General features: G+C 41.2%; 1 protein-coding gene across 2 annotated transcripts in view; it reads right to left on the minus strand.

The window, feature by feature from the left end:
- LOC127002109 (kielin/chordin-like protein) overlaps positions 1-15,734 on the minus strand; it is a 40,542-nt gene extending 24,808 nt beyond the window's left edge. The window contains exons 1-13 of one of the 2 annotated variants that reach the window (XM_050867679.1): positions 15,430-15,734; positions 15,030-15,167; positions 13,663-13,797; positions 12,739-12,897; positions 11,272-11,509; positions 9,590-9,793; positions 8,814-9,011; positions 7,917-8,114; positions 6,453-6,662; positions 5,541-5,732; positions 4,767-4,897; positions 4,010-4,169; positions 3,333-3,427 (exon numbers count right to left, since the gene is read on the minus strand). In XM_050867679.1, coding sequence (XP_050723636.1) covers positions 4,012-4,169; positions 4,767-4,897; positions 5,541-5,732; positions 6,453-6,662; positions 7,917-8,114; positions 8,814-9,011; positions 9,590-9,793; positions 11,272-11,509; positions 12,739-12,897; positions 13,663-13,797; positions 15,030-15,167; positions 15,430-15,505 — 2,037 coding nt within the window. In that variant the 5' untranslated portion in view covers positions 15,506-15,734 and the 3' untranslated portion in view covers positions 3,333-3,427; positions 4,010-4,011. Of the gene's footprint in view, positions 1-3,332; positions 3,428-4,009; positions 4,170-4,766; positions 4,898-5,540; positions 5,733-6,452; positions 6,663-7,916; positions 8,115-8,813; positions 9,012-9,589; positions 9,794-11,271; positions 11,510-12,738; positions 12,898-13,662; positions 13,798-15,029; positions 15,168-15,429 lie in introns of those variants that run through there. The other variant, XM_050867678.1, reaches the window with a different exon arrangement.
- Positions 15,735-18,617: the final 2,883 nt, after the last annotated feature.

Here is an 18,617-nt window from a genome sequence, read left to right on the forward strand (position 1 = left end):
CCTTCATCTAGAAAAAAAAAATAGATACATAAGGAAGTAAAGACTGTGTGAGGATTAGAGGATCGAGAATAGAGAATGATTTGAGAATAGAGAATAGAGAATGATTTGAGAATAGAGAATGATTTGAGAATAGAGAATAGAGAATGATTTGAGAATAGAGAATAGAGAATGATTTGAGAATAGAGAATAGAGAATGATTTGAGAATAGAGAATAGAGAATGATTTGAGAATAGAGAATAGAGAATGATTTGAGAATAGAGAATAGAGAATGATTTGAGAATAGAGAATAGAGAATGATTTGAGAATAGAGAATAGAGAATGATTTGAGAACAGAGAATAGAGAATGATTTGAGAATCGAGAATAGAGAATGATTTGAGAATAGAGAATAGAGAATGATTTGAGAATAGAGAATAGAGAATGATTTGAGAATAGAGAATAGAGAATGATTTGAGAATAGAGAATGATTTGAGAATAGAGAATAGAGAATGATTTGAGAATAGAGAATAGAGAATGATTTGAGAATCGAGAATAGAGAATGATTTGAGAATCGAGAATAGAGAATGATTTGATAATCGAGAATAGAGAATGATTTGAGAATAGAGAATAGAGAATGATTTGAGAATAGAGAATAGAGAATGATTTGAGAATAGAGGAGAGAGAATGATTTGAGAATAGAGAATAGAGAATGATTTAAGAATAGAGAATAGAGAATGATTTGATAATCGAGAATAGAGAATGATTTGATAATAGAGAATAGAGAATGATTTGATAATAGAGAATAGAGAATGATTTGAGAATAGAGAATAGAGAATGATTTGATAATAGAGAATAGAGAATGATTTGAGAATAGAGAATAGAGAATGATTTGAGAATAGAGAATGATTTGAGAATAGAGAATAGAGAATGATTTGAGACTCGAGAATAATAGAGAATGGAGAGAATGAAGAGAATGGAGTGAATGGAGAGAATGAAGAGAATGGAGTGAATGGAGAGAATGAAGAGAATGGAGTGAATGGAGAGAATGAAGAGAATGGAGTGAATGGAGAATGGAGAATGAAGAATGGAGAATTAAGAAGAGAGAAGAGAATAGAGAAGAAGAGAAAAGAGAAGAAAAGAGAAGAAAAGAAGAAGAGAAGAGAGAAGAGTGAAGACGTAACGCAAGAAATAACAAAAGAAACTTTCAAATTCCTTAGGACGCGCAAACATGACACTACCACGATTACATCACTAAAAGACAACACTAACACATTAGTAACCAGCCCACAACACAAAGCACAAATACTCAAAACACATTTCCAATCGTTGTACACACAAGAACACAACCTGACACCAAACATGCCACACAGCCCCTTCCCCCCCATACCTCCCCTTGACATTACGACTAACTGAATACAAAAATTACTGGAAGGACTTGACACAACTAAATCCACTGGCCCCGACAACATTTCCGCCTTCGTGCTTAAATCCTTTGCCCCCATCCTTGCCCCCATCCTTTAGGCCATATTCACCCAATCCCTATCATCCACCTCATTACCCTCTGACTGGCTTTTGGCAAATATTAACCTTTTATTCAAGACAGGTGACCGGACTGACCCAGCCAATTATCGCCCCATCTCACTAACATCGATTCCATGTAAAATTTTCGAGCACAATACACACACATAATGAATCACCTTGACACACACATCCTTACTGACTCAACACGGCTTTCGACCTAAACGCTCATGTGAATCGCAACTCATTACTACGTTTCACGACATTGCGAGGCTACTTGACCGACGTGACATCAAACAAGTTGACGCGATTGTTTTAGATTTTGCCAAGGCCTTCGACAACGTCCGGCACAAAAGACTAACATTAAAATTGAAAATCTATGGCATTTCAGGACCTATTCTTCACTGGATCACTGCATTTCTTACTAACCGGACTCAACGTGTTCTTCTTGACTGATATTCATCTGACACTGTCCCGGTTTCTTCAGGTGTCCCACAAGGCACCGTTCTAGGCCCCCTTCTTTTCCTCCTGCTGTTTAGAGCAGTAAAGACTACTGACGACTGCAGACTGCTACAAAAAGACTTGGACGCCCTCCAGCGGTGGGAGCGCACCTGGCAGATGCATTTCCGCCCTGACAAGTTCAAACTGTTAAGATTCACCAGAGCTCACAACCCCATCCATCACACTTACACTCTCCATAGTTCACACCTTGAATCAGTCCACACACACAAGTATCTTGGTGTCCACCTCTCCACTAACCTAAAGTTCAACACTCACATAGACCATATCAGTGCCACAGCCAACCGAACACTGGGGTTTCTGAGGATGAATTTGCATAACTGCACACCTGACGTTAAACACATAGCTTAGGACACACTTGAGACCAACACTGGAATACTGCTCCACGGTGTGGGATCCTTACACACACAGAAACATTGATAGGTTAGAACAAATCAACACCAAGGCGGCAAGGTTCATTACAAACAATTACACTCGAACGCCTGGAATCACAACACGGATCAAACAGATAAACATGGAACCTCTTCACTTACGCAGACAAGCACACACTTACACTTATGTACAAGATCACAAACACTCACATCGACATTGACCCACACACATACCTTCACAACACAAACAGTCAACGTACTCGTAACACGCATCCATAAATACCAAACATATCACACTAACACTGACGCATACAAGCACTCGTACTTTCCACGCACCATACGTGACTGGAACAGCCTCCCTCAACAGATTTTAGACTGCGGTACAATACTCATTCAGAAAACAAATACACACTTATCACCACAACACACCAACACAAACAATTACACTTGATTCACTTCCCTCCCCTGCACACTCGGCTCCCCCGTCCCCCCAACAGCCAACACAAATATGCGTGTTATGGACCTGAAAGGTGCCCTGCGCATCATAAATCCAGATCCAGAAGAGAAAAAGAGAAACCTGAGAAGAAAAAAACCTGTCTACCTGTGACAACCTGTCTACCTGTGACCTGTTGTAGATTTATATCCACTCATAATATAACTTGAAAAAACTAATAAGCTCCCCGCAGGTGTGGGGGAGAGCCTAACCGTGCAGGCGGTCAGCTGATCGGAACCAAAATGGCGTCCCAAAACATCTCCCTCAATATTCCCGCAGCAGCTCTTACAGGCGACCGTTTACCGGAAATAGCAATCACAGTTGGACGAAACATCGGAAAAGGCCAAGATGCAGAAGATGTAACACCGGCCAAGATATAAATAATTTGGATCTTGCCATCGGCTACTCATTAGATTCAACCTCAACAGCCGCCCGAAAAGAAAGTGAAACTTAATTTACTTCATCGATGTTTTATTCACAAACAAAAAGGAACAAAAAAAATAAAATGGTCCGCATCAGACGTCGACAGCTGGTTGGCTCACTTCTCTGCTGCAGTGATGAGAAATAACACGCATTATGATCAGTTTTAAATGTTGATAAAAGATTTCGAAGAGTTAAATTAATTTCTCATTCTATTTTCTTCTTTTACACAAGCATATACGATCATGTTTTACCCACCAAGGCCTTGAGTAGCTATAGCGTATGATCCACACTTCACATAAGTTACAAAATGGTACAATATGGCAGAGTGCGATATGTTCCACCCACCAGGTCCTATCCACCACAGCTCAAGGGCTAATGCGACGGAGATTATCACAGCAGCCACGCGTAGCTACATCATTTGTCCTCAACTTCATACAATAGCACAAAGAGTCCAGCTTATTAATAGAGCAATAACATTCCTTAGGTTTAAGTAGCATAACGAGGCATATACGCTGTGATATATTCGTTGAGATAATCCTAAAAACAAAAAAACCTGCATCGCCTCCCTTATTGAGTGCGCCCAAATGGAAGTAAATTGAGAGCATACACTATACCTCCGCGTGGCCTTGGTGCTCATCTCCGTCACACTATCCCTCGAGCCTGTGGTGGATGATACATGGATGAGGGCGTACAGAATGGAAAACCTACTTCTAGATTGGGTCCACACACTGTTTGTTGCAGACCACGAAGCAGCACTTTTGGGTCCCCGGGCACTGCTGGTCCGTCTGGCAGGCGTCGATTTTGTCCTCATAGTCACACTGCGGGGCCACGATGAACCTGATGACCGGACACTGGCCAACCTTGGACGCTGCGAGAGAGAGGAAACTTGAGCAAGAAAACTATTATCTGTACTTCAGAATCCAGGCCAAGAATCTTCCTACCAGAGTTTCTAATGTGGGAGATTCAGGTCAGTGGAGTTTTACTGTACATATGAATTCAGATTTACTCCAGAATCCAGACTTATTATTTTGGATGACAATTTCCTGTCAAAAAAAATGGCGAAATATTTGATTATAATTTTCCGCCTTCAAGGATCTTCATATTAGATTTTCGTATTAGTGGGACTCGAATCAGTAGAGTTATACTGTCTATATAAACCAAGATGTTTTTAAGAAGTTGGCTGAATTTAGGTTTAAGGATAAACTTTACTGAAAAATGATTTTGTAGATTGAAAATGGTGTTTGAAGTTAATACTAATGTAATCTGAAGAGTTCTTATCTGAAAATTAGGAAACCTCAAGTAATCACAACAGCAATGGAAGCTTAGAAAGGGAACAGGGCTTTCATTATCCTTTTGAAGAGAAAAAACACTGAAAAGAGCGGTCATTTTTAAAGCTTCAAAAATCTTCCATACTCCAAAATTGTAGACGCTGTGCTGGCTCTACCTACACTTGGCTCAGACTCACCCATGCACTCCCTGCCACAGCCGGCCACCAGGCAACACCTCTCCCCCGCGCGGCAGTTGTGGTCTGAGTAACACTGGTCGAAGTACTGGAAGCAGTTTCGGTTGAAGCTGAACGGGTCTGGACACGCTGCCCTGAAACACGTATCATTTGTTAATAGTACATATAATAATTTTCCAGATTATGCATCTAGTACCAAGAGACCATTGACTAACAGAATCCCACCACAAATACGGACTTATAACCACCTTTTCACCTTCTCGAACTAAACATTTATGCTAGGAATGCTTGAAACCCTTGAAATATTAATAACGAAATTAGAACATCTTAAAGCACTATGAGGCTGGTAAACAATTGTAGCTCTTAAAACTTCATATTCAAGATAATTTTACTATGAATGCCTCAAACCCCTAAGGAATTACTAACAAAGAGTCTCACACCCATATGAAAACAATGCCTTAATCATCTTAAAACATTACCAGCACTCACTATGCGTCTGGTAAACAATTGTAGCTCTTAAAACTTCATATTCAAGATAATTTTACTATGAATACCTGAAACCCCAAAGGAAATGCTAACAAAAAGGGTCTCATCCATATAAAAATAACACCTTCATTCAAGTATTAAGACACCTCTCCACCCGAAATTGACCTCTTTTGGCCTCTCGTTCTGATTTCATTTTTGAACAGTGGATCTAGCGGGCCTTTCTGTTCCCGTTTTTGTGCCTTGCTATTGAAATGCCTAAAAAACAACTCAATAAACGGTTAGTAAACATACGGGCAGTTCCAGGCCGGGCAGCAGCCGTCGAAATGCATCACGCAGCGGGGGTTCGGGCGAAGAGACATCTGCGGGCAAGCCACTGGTGTTTGTCGCACTCCGTCCCTCGTGCACTCCAGCGAGACACATTCGTTGGTTGGGTGCTTCCACACGTCCCCCACTGCTCGCTCCACCCCTAATGCGTCCACACACCTGATAGGGGAAGGGGCACGCAATCAACTCCCTTATGCAAGAGTTAACCAGCATCCTAATTCTTTCATTCTTTAATAGTATCTTCGTTTTTTCATCCCTTATGGTTCTCTTAAGGAAACTCCTAATGCAAGAGTTAACCAACATCTTCATTCTTTCCTCCCTTACCAGTAACTTCGTTTTTTCACCCTTATGGTTCTCTTAACGAAATCCCTAATGCAAGAGTAAACCAACATCTCCATTCTTTCATCCCTTATAGGTTTATGGAAGAGTTAACTAGCATCTTCATTCTTTCAACCCTTACGGTTCAACTGATCCAATCCCTAATGCCAGAGTTAACCAGTATCTTCCTTCTTTAATCTGTTATGCACGAGTCAACCAGCGCTTTCATTCTTTTCTCCCTTACACCGCTCTTAATATTGAATTTAACTGAATATTAATATAAAACATTGAATTTCCAGCCAAAACGTTCAAGAAATCTGAGGTTCAACTCTTGGATACGGAGCTGAAGCAAATATTGATGAAAGAGATTGAATTTCCAGCCAAACCCTTCAAGAAATCCGAGGTTCTACTCGGATCATGGATTCGGTGTTAAATACCGAGCTGAACCAAATATTGATGAAACATTGAAATTCCAGCTTAAACATTCAACAAATCTGACATTCAACTAAAAATTCAAGAAGGCGTTTTAATATCTAACCGAACCCTATTTGAAAGACTCACGGGCAGCTCCAGAAGGGACAGCAAGACGTCACCTCCATGATGCAGTCCGGGCTGGGTTTGGGCACCGGCCGAGCACAGTCCCTGATGGCCTTCACGATGGTCAGGTCCTCCGTGCAGCGACACTGGATACACAGATTGTCAGGGTTGTACCACTCCTCCCCGACCCTCCGCTCCACCCCCTGGTCATCCACGCAGTGAGTTTTGTCTCCTCTGAAAAAAAGTTATGAATGGGTTGGAAAGTTTTGTTTAGTCGGCGCAACATCTGTGGTCATATGCCGGAAAGACAGGAGGGGAAGGAATTACAGGAGAAGGCAACAGATACCATGAGACGGGAGACAACCCCCGATTAATACCTGGTACCCATTCACTGCTGGGTGGACAGGGGCGTAGGGTATCTGAAAAGCCGCACAAATTTTTCCACTCAGCCAGGGAATCGAACCCGGGTTCTCTCGGCTGTGAGCCAAGTGTGCTAACCACTGCACCACGAAGCCCCCTTATGAATGGGTATGTTCAGTGTTACCACCTAAGAATAAAGCATTGCAGAGTGGGTTGTCGAGGTCCTGCCACTCCTCCCTGATCTCTTACTCTATCCTCTGACTATTTATATATTTTTTCCCCCTGACTGCTACGTACAGATTCAGGGTCATTATTTTTTTAACCATTGCAGAAAACCAGTGTCAGAGGTCTGAACAACGGTGCAAAACAAACGAGAACATGAATAGATAACCAAAGTATTGAATTAGGAACCGTCACTCTTAAGAAAAACTATTGTAGAGAGCCAGTGCCAGAGGTTTAAGGACATGTGAAAGCAAAACTAGAACAAAAGAAAACCATTGCATTAGCGCTCCCCAACTATTACCTAAGAAACACCAAACCCACTACACACTTATAGGCAATTCCACACGTAACTGCAGTCCTTTTTGATCCTTTTGTAATCAGGTTTAGGTGACGGAGAGAGGAAAAAGAACAGAGATAACCAAAGAACTGCATTAGAACTCGCCGTCTCTATTCCCCATGAAACAGACCCATTTCACACTTACACGCACGCAGTGACACACACAACAGTACAGTCCTAGATCCTTAGACAATCAGATTTAGGTGACGCAGAGAAGAGGAGAAAGAACACAGATATCCAAAGAACTGCATTAGAACTCGCAGTCTCTATTCCCCATGAAACAGACCCATTCCACACAAGCAGTTCCACACACAACAGTATAGTCCAAATAGGTGACGAAGAGAAGAGGAAAAAGAACGCTAACCAAAGAAATACATTAGAACTCGCCGTCTCTAAATCCCCATGAAACAGACCCATTCCACACTTACAAGCAGTGACACACACCAGGACAGTCCTAGATCCTTTGGCAATCAGATTTAGGTGACTAAGAAGAGGAAAAAGAACAGAGATAACCAAACAACTACATTAGAACTTACCAACTATCTCTAACAGACCTATTAGATACTCACACGCAGTTCCACACGTAACAGCAGTCCTTTTTTATCCTCTGGCAATTGTGTTCAGGTTTTAGGCCGAGGGGCTTACAGTCATCCTTCTGGACCAACCGCGTACCCCTGTCGCTGCACTGGTAGGTGATGCAGGGGTTGCCAGGGTCAGTCCACGTCGAGCCCAGTGCGTGTAGCTTCCCGTACCTGTCAACACACCCTCTGGAAGGCGACAGGAACGGGTGAGGAATAGTAACGCCCGATTCCTTAAAAGTTGTCTTCATTAAGCGACGGTAACGGGTTAAGATAAGTTACGCTTGATCCTTAAAATTTGTACAGTCTTCAGTTCTCATCCATAAACTCTTACATTATCATTATCACCATAAAAACTCTATTCCTTGCCGTTTACCACCATTACATTCACATTAAACCTGCAAATTACTTTAATGACCCACGGAACATTAATTTTCATTCATACAAACATTCATTCAAACTTAATTTTTTACCCAGCTCCCTCTTTTTTTATAGAGGCACCACATCGCAGACCTTTTAAGTTATCTTTTGTTTGACTTTCCTTGAAGACTTGAAAAATAATGGTCTGATTATTCTTAAACTGTATGCTTGTCTATTGTTGGGCTTGGCTATCCTAGAAAATTTATACAAAAGAAATTTAGTAGTAGTATTGCTTAATTCATCTCACCATGCTGTAAATGTATATGTTTTAGTAAATTAGAATTAGCAACCATGAGCGGGATTTCTTAAATAAGTTAATGTTTAAGCCAAATATATTACACAAATCACACTGGATTAGTACAACAGTGGTACCATGATTCACTACCACTTTCAGCTACCATTTTTCGCTACCATCATTTACTACTATTATGTGCTTCTATTGTTTATGGAGTTATTGTTAGATCTTACCCGCAGACCCAGGTTGGACAGCAGTCTTGGTGGGTGAGTACACAGTTGTCCTTTGAGGGGCGGCGGGCGACGGGGCACTGCTTCCTCACCCTGTTCACGGCGCCGCCCGCCAGGCACTGCATGGTGTAGCACGGGTCCGCGGGGTCTGCCCAAGTGTCCCCAGCAGAGTAGCTTACACCGTTTTCTCCCGTGCACTCCCTGTGGAAAGATAAATTTGCATGCGTGACTAACAGATTTACGAAGTGACTAGTGACTTGAACCAGGCTGTGTCTAGACCGGAGACTTTAAACGAGGTAAGAAACACTTAACTATTCTCACTCTTACTGCCTCACAACAAGCATTTCCAAGGGCCCCTAAGGAGATTAGCTAGGTTCTCATGAATGCATTTCACGGTTATGGCTCAGAGGGCTTGCCTAACTATAAGTAGGCTCTTAAAACTACTCATTACCCCCTTCTTTTCCTTTATTTAGTATAGTTGTCCTTTACCCCTTCATTTTCTTCTTTAATTTAGTTTAGTTTTCTTCTTTAATTTAGTTTAGTTATACCCTTTACCCCCTTCTTTTAAATTAGTTTAGTTATACCCTTTACTACCTCCTTTCCTTAGTTATGTCCTTTATTTTTTTTTAATTAGTTCAATTATAACCTTTGACCCCCTCCTTTTCCTTTCTCATTTAGTTTAGTTATACCCTCTAATCATTCATTATCCTTGTATATTTAGTTTAGCTACACCCTTCACTACCTCTCCTTGACACCTTCACTACACAGCCAACACTCACGGGCAGGACAGCACAGAGCAGCACTCATCCGGACGCTTCTTCTCCTCGCAACCTGGGGGCACGTAGCGGCGGGGCGGCGGGCAGCTCCGGCGCGCGCTCAGCACCATGCCGCCGGGTTTGCACATATACAGCAGGCAGGGGTCGTTGCGCCCACTCCACTGCTCGCCCTCCTCCCGCACCTGTCCGTAGGCGTCGTGACACATGCTGGACGGGGGGGAGAATGTGTTAATGAGTGATAATGATATAGATTTGGTCTTTTTCCTCTTCATTTAACGTCGTGACATGGAGGGGGTAGAAAAGATGGGTTAATGGGGAATATAGATTTGGTATTTTCCCTATTCATTTAGCGTCGTGACATGAAGGGGGTAGAAAAAATGGGTTAATGGGGAATATAGATTTGGTATTTTTCGTATTCATTTAGCGTCGTGACATATTGGAAAGGATGGGTTAATGGGGGGAATATATTGGTATTTTCGTATTCATTTAGCGTCGTGACATGGAGGGGGTAGAAAAGATTGGTTATAAATGGAGAATATAGATTTGGTATTTTCTTATTCATTTAGCGTCGTGACATATTGGAGGAGCTGAAAGGATGGGTTAATGGGGGGAATATAGATTTGGTATTTTCGTATTCATTTAGCGTCGTGACATGATGGAGGGGGTAGAAAAAGTGTTACGCATGAGTGATGAGAATAGGGAATATACGTTTGATCTCTTTCCTCTTCATTTAGCGTCGTAACATGATGGATGGGGTAGAAAATATGGGTTAACAATGAGAAATATATATCTGGTATTTTCTTATTCATTTAGCGTCGTGACATGATGGAGGGGGTTGAAAAAGTGGTAAGCATGAGTAATAATAGGAAATAGATTTGGATTTGGTCTCTTTCCTCTTCATTCAGCGTTGCGACATTCTGGAGAGAGTTGAAAAGGTGAAGTTTTTATACTATTGGGATTATAGATTTTGGATTTTCAACTTTTCATTCACGGGTTTAAATGCACCGGTACATGTTAAGGTTGAAGATGTTGAAAATGAAAAGAGGGTCCAGCTGTACTTTTTCTGTATGGTTTCAAAATGTCCAAAGGTATCGACACACATGATATAGTGGTGAGAATGTGTTAGGAGTAAGTGATAAAGATAACTAAGATAAAGGTTGACATTTGTTTTCCTTTCCTTTCCAGTAGCAAGTCATAAAGATAACGAGGATAAAGATATGACATTCGTTTTCCTTTCCTTTCCAGTAGCAAGTCATAAAGATAACGAGGATGAAGATATGACATTCGTTTTCCTTTACTTTCCCTTATGGACTGAGAATCGCATACAAGCCCCTTCCTGCACGTGTCTAAGCGTTGATGTTTTGTAAAGAGAATGATTCAATACTAATAGATATATAAAATAAATAAGAAAATAATGATGAAAATAAATGAAAGTAAAAGATGAAAGAAAAACTGAGATAAAAAATGAAAAGATATAAAAACGAAGATAAAACAATGAAACGAAAAGACAAAAACGAAAAACAGCTAAATGAAAAGGCAAAAGAAACAAAGAAGAAAATCGAAAAAGAAAACCTAAGAAAAACGAAAAATAAAGAAAAAATCAATAAACAATTCCTCAAAAAATAAAAACTGAAAAAAATATAGAAACTTAGAAGAAAAATTGACATATAATAATCGTTGCTCACGTCTCCAGCCTCGAGCAGTCCCAGGCGTTGCAGCAGTCCTCGGGGTCGTCACTCGGGACGGACACACACAGCGGGTGGGGGGCGGGCGGGCAGGGAGGCTTGACGGGGTGGCAGGTGACCAGCCCCTCCTCGCAGCGACACAGCCGGCACGTGTCCCTGAACCACTCCGAGCCGTTCACGTGGATCACCCCGCGCTCCTCCACGCAGTAAGTCTTCTCCTGGTCTCCGCACTTCTCGACTTCGAGGGAAAAAAATAAGATGTATATATATTTTGATTTTAACTTCATAGGTAGGCCTAATCATTTGGGTACCAGCATTTCTCCTGGTCACCGCACTTCTCGACTGATTAAATACTTCCGGTCGTTTACGCGGTCTGTGCAGGTATGATAATTATGATAATAATAATAATAATAATAATGATAATAATAATGCTGCGATATCCAGTAACGCGCCCAGCTCTGTTAAATACATATATTTTGATTTTATTTAAACTTTAGTTATTTGGGTCCCTGCATTTCTCTCCTATAAAAAGATTAAGTAAAACAATAAGATGCATTAAAACAAAAGACTAATGCATTCGATATAAATAAAATAGAATAAGAAATAAGATGATGCATATATTTTGATTTTATTTAAACTTCATAGTAGTTATTTGGGTCCCTGCAGTTCTCGCCGATAAAAAGATTAAATAAAAACAATAAGATGCATTCAAACAAAAGACTAAAGATGCATTAGATATAAATAAAATAGAAGATGCATTAAATAAAAAACAGAACTAGATCCATTAAATTAAAAAAGGAAAGTATAAAAAGACATGCATGACTACTTAGAAGAAAATCAAATTGCAATAGAAAAAGAAGATGCTTTAAAACAAAAGACGAAAGATGCATTAGATATAAATAAAACAGATGCATTAAATAAAAACAAAATACATAACTATATCCATTAGATTAAAAAGGAAAGTATAAAAAAAGATGCATGACAAATTAGAAGAAAATAAAATTACAATAAAAATACTCCAAGATTCAATAAGTAAAAAAAAGGCATTGAATAAAAAAAGAAAAAAATCCTTCCCATCCACCACTCCCATTTATCTAGTTATGTTTAAGAATAAGGACCAGAGAAACAGAATCCTTCCTATCCATTTCTATCTGTCTATTTAGTTATGAAAAGCACTGTCCTTCCTGTCCATTCTTCCTGTCCATCTATCAAGCTATGTTAGAGTAAGGACCCACAAAAGCACTACCCTTGCTGTTCATCTTTATCTATCTATGAAAATAAGGCCAACAAAAGCAATATCCTTTCTATCCATCTTTCTATCTTGGGACGCAGAAGTAGTTATATTAGAGTAAGGACCCACAAAAGCACTATCTTAATCTGTCTATGAGAATAAGACCAACAAAAGCACTATACTTGTTATCCATCTTTCTATCTAGGGACGCAGAAGAGTAGCCTATCCTTCCTTACAGCCCGTGGATTGGTGAGGGATGAGGACGGGCACCACGGCGGCCGCGAAGTAAGGGGGATCGGCTGACATCCTTGCGCCACATACCAAGTTCGTGTTCACCACCGTCAGATCCTCCACCACGCTGCCGAACTTGTACATGCGTCCACTGTAGCAGCAGCCTGGGAGGAGGGTGTGGTGGGGTATGTGAAAGCAGAGACCAAGTTAGTAAGTAAGCAAGCAGTATTAGAAGTTAGGTTGAAAGAAGTGGGCTTTGTCGTGTAGGTGAAGGAGTGGTAAGTGGAATAAAGAGGTATTAGTAAAATTAGGATGAAAGAAGTGAGCCTTGTCGGGTAGGTGAAGGAGCGGTAAGCGGAAGAAAATGATATAAATAAAGTTAGGAGAAAAGAAATGGGTTAAGTTCGTTGAGGTGAGTGAAAGAAATGTTTAATGGTTAAAATAAAAATAGTTGCAATAGTATATAAAAGTGAGAGGGGTGCATTAGTGAATTTAAGTAGCAATAATTCGTAAAATAAGTGAATGTAACTCATAAAACACGCAATAAATTTAGTATGACATACAATTACCGCGTAAACCTCCTCTTATGAATGTTATCTTCTGTCAGGTAAAACTTGGACAACTTCCACAGCGGTATAATAACACACACACATGATTTGGAAGGATTCGTTTCTCATGAACTTTCTCATATGAAAATTATTTCTTTTGAACATTATTTCTTTTGAACATTATCTCCTTTAAACATTTTTTATTACTTTATCTCGAGTCGCTTAATTTAACGCCATGCACGCCACCCTTAACAAATAACGCCACCCTTAACTAGCAACGCCGCCACCCTTAACTAGCAACGCCACGCTCAACAAGGCCACACTTAACAACGCCAGCCATCTTGTATTCAGAATTAAACCGCATAACACCGTCCTCCTTACCTTTCGAGACGTCGTGACACAGCATGCAGCAGATGTGTTTGGAGCAGCAGCGCCGCCACTCATCGGACTGAACCTTGTACACGCAGCATTCATAGGACGCCTCGCAGCCCTCCATCATGGCGTAGGACTTCATGGCTGGCAGGATACAAGATAAAGAGTATTGCTGTAGGATATGAGAACCCATGATCACAACTTGGAAGCGATGACTCACACCTCTCTATAATGGAAGTTGGTGTGTATAGGGAGAGTGTTGCTGTGGTATACAAGAACACAATGTGTTCTTGTATACCACAACTGCCTTTATGAAGAGGCAGACATCGCGAGAAACTCATCATGTCATGATGAGTTTCTCGCGATGTCTCACTCTTCATAAAGGCAGTTTTGGTGTGTATAAGGAGAGTTTTACTGTAGCATATAGGTAACGACTAATAACTTCCTCACGATGCCTCTCCTCTTATAAAACCATTCGATTATTATATGGCTTTTATGAATCACTGACTAGGCTTTTTTTTTACAGTAAAGGAAGCAGCTCTAGGGGTTATAACAGAGTATTGCTGTAATATATATAAAAAAACACTAATAACTTTCTCACGATGCCTCACAACTCTTCCAAAACCATTCGATTATTATATGGCTTTTATGAATCACTGACTAGGCTTTTTTTTTTAAAGTAAGGGAAGCAGCTCTTGGGGGTGTAACAAGAGTATTGCTGTAGTATATAAAAAAACACTAATAACTTTCTCGCGACGCCTCACACCTTTCACAAAACCGTTCGATTCCCTAACTTTTATGATTTACTGACTAGGCATTTTTTTTTAAAGTAAGGGATGCAGCTCTAGGGGGTATAACAAGAGTATTACTGTAGTATATAAGAAACAATGATCACAACTTCCTCGCGATGCCTCACACCTCTCTATAATTGCGTTCGAGTCCCAGGCTTTTAGGGATTACAGACTAGGTAGTTATCGTGTGTGTAAGATGGAGTGTTGATATGGTATAAAAGAAACCCATTATTACTTTCTTACGATGCTTGATAATAACAAATTCGTGTGTATAAGATCAGAATATTGCTGTCAGAAAGAAGAAGCGAATATTGCTGTAAGAAGAAGCGGATAAAAGAAATGTCGTAAAAAAAATCATAACTTTTTAAGATGCCTCACAGCTCTTAAATCATGGCGTTCGATCCCATGGCTGGCAGAAAATTAATATAAAGTTTTCGCGAGTGTGAATACATAAGAAAAGACCACACCAAGTCCATCAGCCACCCACTCAGCGCGCGCCACCCACTCACCAGCGCGCCACCCACTCACCAGCGCGTCACCCACTCACCAGCGCGTCACCCACTCACCAGCGCGTCACCCACTCACCCGCCACGTAGGTCACCGCGTCACAGTCCGGGCAGCAACCTTCACTACAGCACTTCTTGAACTCGGCAGACCCGGGCAGGTGGCGGCAGCAGTCCAAGTTTGTCTCGCATGTCTCTGTTCCATTCGCGGCCACGCCATCTGCGGACGACGTGGGAAAAGGTCATTAATATCTATTCGACAATGATAATCTTATGCTGACGAGGCCACACGAGGGCCACTAAAGTAGAGTAATAGCTAGTTAAACAAGACAGGCAGATATATAAAAAAAAACGACGTAAGTAGGCAAAAAAAAAAAAAACTGCATATCAAAACAGACAAAACAGAAGCAGGAATGGAGATATAGGTAGACAGAAGACTTGAAAAAAAAGACAGGTAAACAGAAAACAAACCATGCTCTTACCCAAACAGAGGAGCATCAACAGGACGAACATAATGACGCAACACACTCTGGACGCTGTGTTAGCCCTCAGCAACATGGCAGCGATGTTACTGAAGCTCACAACACTCACGACTCTTGACGCTTAAAACATCCACGACTTCAAACTTACATCAACGTCTTTTTATGCTTAGAACATCAATTGAACACCGATGACACTTCAACCTAAGAACCTCCACATTTTAAGCTTGATACATAAACGACCTTACATCCTACGACCTCCACGACCACTGCACAATACACCACGACCTCACACGACCTCTCTCAGTCCGACTCTTCACTCCTCTGCCGTCTGCAAGGCCGCAAGAAAGACTGGGAAGTGTCCGCTCACCAGGGTCGTTGAGGTTTCAGATGGTTCGTTTGTAACTGTTCGAAGCTTCGTTGTGAATCCCGACTCACTCATTTGGGTTCGTTTAGAGTTTTATTGCTCTTTCCGTTCCCTTCTTCCCCTTTCTTCCGTTCTCCCTCTTCTCCTACTGTACTTTGTCCCTGTTTGTTCTTTCCCATCCCTTCCTTTACCATGTTCTTCTCCCATCCCTTCCAGTATTACACCCACGCTTCCCTTCCCTTATCTTCCCTTCCCTTCTTTATCCCTATGCTCTTACTCTTTCCTTCTTTATCCTCACTCCCTTCCCTTCCTATCCTTTCCTTTCCCTTCTCTTTCCTTCCCATTCATTCCCGTATCCTCCCTTCCCTTCCCTAACCATGCCTTCCCTTCACTCCCCGTATCCTTCCTTACCTTCCCTTTCCTTCTCTTCTCTCCCTTCCATTTTCTTCAATTATCCTCACTTCCCTTCCTTTCCCTTCGCTTTCCGCATCCTCCCTTCCCTTCCCTTCCCTTCCCTACGCTTTCCCTATCCTCCCTTCCCTTCCCTTCCCTTCCCTACGCTTTCCGCATCCTCCCTTCCCTTCCCTTCCCTTTTCTTTATCAATCTCTTTCTCCTCCCTCTTACATAACCTTCGCCCATTCATTGTGATTTCCGCGTAGTGTGAGTCAACAAAAAGTAACATGACATCTTCCTGTGTGTGTGTGTGTGTGTGTGTGTGTGTGTGTGTGTGATAACTGTCATGTCACAATCCTCTACTTCCGTCTCTAATCTACATATAGGGTGTTATTTGAACCACCTATAACACACACACACACACACACACACACACACACACAGAGAGAGAGAGAGAGAGAGAGAGAGAGAGAGAGAGAGAGAGAGAGAGAGAGAGAGAGAGAGAGAGAGAGAGAGAGAGAGAGAGAGAGAGAGAGAGAGAGAGAGAGAGAGAGAGAGAGTGGAAGTACTGAATCACTCCATCACGAGACCGCTGTGTAGGGGGATAAAAAAAACTTGCCTATCATGGTGTGAGTTATGTAAACAGAGAGAGAGAGAGAGAGAGAGAGAGAGAGAGAGAGAGAGAGAGAGAGAGAGATTCACCATCCCACCCTCAATGCTTCCTTTGATGGCCGACTGTCCTTGAAATTAGTCATGGTTCACGCTTCGAAATACTCTTCATTATCTCTCTTTAAGGGCTGTTGTTGTTGTTGTTGTTGGTGGTGGTGGTGGTGGTACACTGAACCATAATATTATACATCATCATTTTTGCGGTAAAGAAAACAACCCATACAACGAATCGAAAACACAACAACAACAACAACAACAACAACAATAAAGAAATTTCCCTTCCCTCAGAACCTAAGTGAAGGGGATTGATCATGCCAAAAAAGAGATCATCCAATTCCGTTGTAGAGGTGTTTGAATCCTCCTTCCGTGAGTTCAAGTCGTAGGAAAGGGGAGGTGCAGGCTCATTAGCAGACACCTATAAATGTTGTTCAAAGGCCCTGATTATATGCAAACCTGACGATGTGAATGTCCAAGGCGAGAGCATGGAATTAAGACGTTTGATTTCTGTCTCTGTGGATCAATTTTCAAGGATGGTGATTGGTTTCCTTGTTATACCAGACATAGCTTCCCATTCTCTCATCCCCTTTCCCCTCTCTTCCTCTTCCCTCCATTTCCTTCTCTTCCCTTCCCTTCCTCTTCTCTTATATACGCTCTCTTTCCCACCTGCACAGACCATTTCCATTTGAAGTACTTTACACAACTTGGAGTCGTTGATTGACGCTCGTAAATGCTGTTCTGAGGTCTTGATTGTGCGTGAATTTGACGAGGATGTAACGAAGCAAAAGGAAAATGAGTCGCTGTACTTTCTTAAGGGGGGGAAGCTGTTATCTTTTTTTTCTTTCTTTTTCTTCCTGTTTTCCTTTTTTTTCTGTACTTTGTTATTATTTCTTATTTTTCTTTATTTTTCTAACTGGTTTTTTTCCTATTTTTCGCTGTACTTTGTTATTATTTTTCTTATTCTTTCTTTTAAATGAGCTACAGAAACGTTTATTTATTTCAAGTACACACTTTTTGAGTCGCTAATAAACCCTCATAAATACTGTTCCGAGGTCTAAATTTTATGTGAGTTCGAAGAGGTGTTGATCAAAGCGAGAGGAAAATAAGCTACACAAACGTTCATCTATTTCAAGTACTTTACACACCTTGGAGTCGCTAATTAACCCTCATCAGGACTGTTCCAAGGTCTAAATGAGTCTCTAATTAACCCTCATAAATACTGTTTCGAGGTCTAAATTTTATGTGAGTTCGAAGAAGTGTTGATCACAGCGAGAGGAAAATGAGCTACACAAACGTTCATCTATTTCAAGTACTTTCCACACCTCGGAGTCGCTAATTAACCCTCATCAGTACTGTTCCGAGGTCTAAATGAGTCACTAATTAACCCTCATAAATACTGTTCCGAGGTCTAAATTTTATGTGAATTCGAAGAGGTGTTGATCAAAGCGAGAGGAAAATGAGCTACACAAACGTTCATCTATTTCAAGTACTTTACACACCTCGGAGTCGCTAATTAACCCTCATCAGTACTGTTCCGAGGTGCAAATTTTATATGAATTTGACGAGGCAGTACCGAAGCAAAAGGAAAATTACTTGTACAAACGTTATTCTACTCAAGCCCTTTATGCACCTCTGGCCCGCTAATCAATCCTCATAAATGTTGCTCAAAGGTTCTGATTATCCGTGAACTTGTCGCGGTAGTGTCCTAAGCCAGAGGAGATTGACATTAAAGGACCAAATCCACTACAAGGCCGTTCACACACC

This window comes from Eriocheir sinensis, chromosome 22 (genome assembly GCF_024679095.1).
Source record: "Eriocheir sinensis breed Jianghai 21 chromosome 22, ASM2467909v1, whole genome shotgun sequence".
Classification (NCBI taxonomy): domain Eukaryota; kingdom Metazoa; phylum Arthropoda; class Malacostraca; order Decapoda; family Varunidae; genus Eriocheir; species Eriocheir sinensis.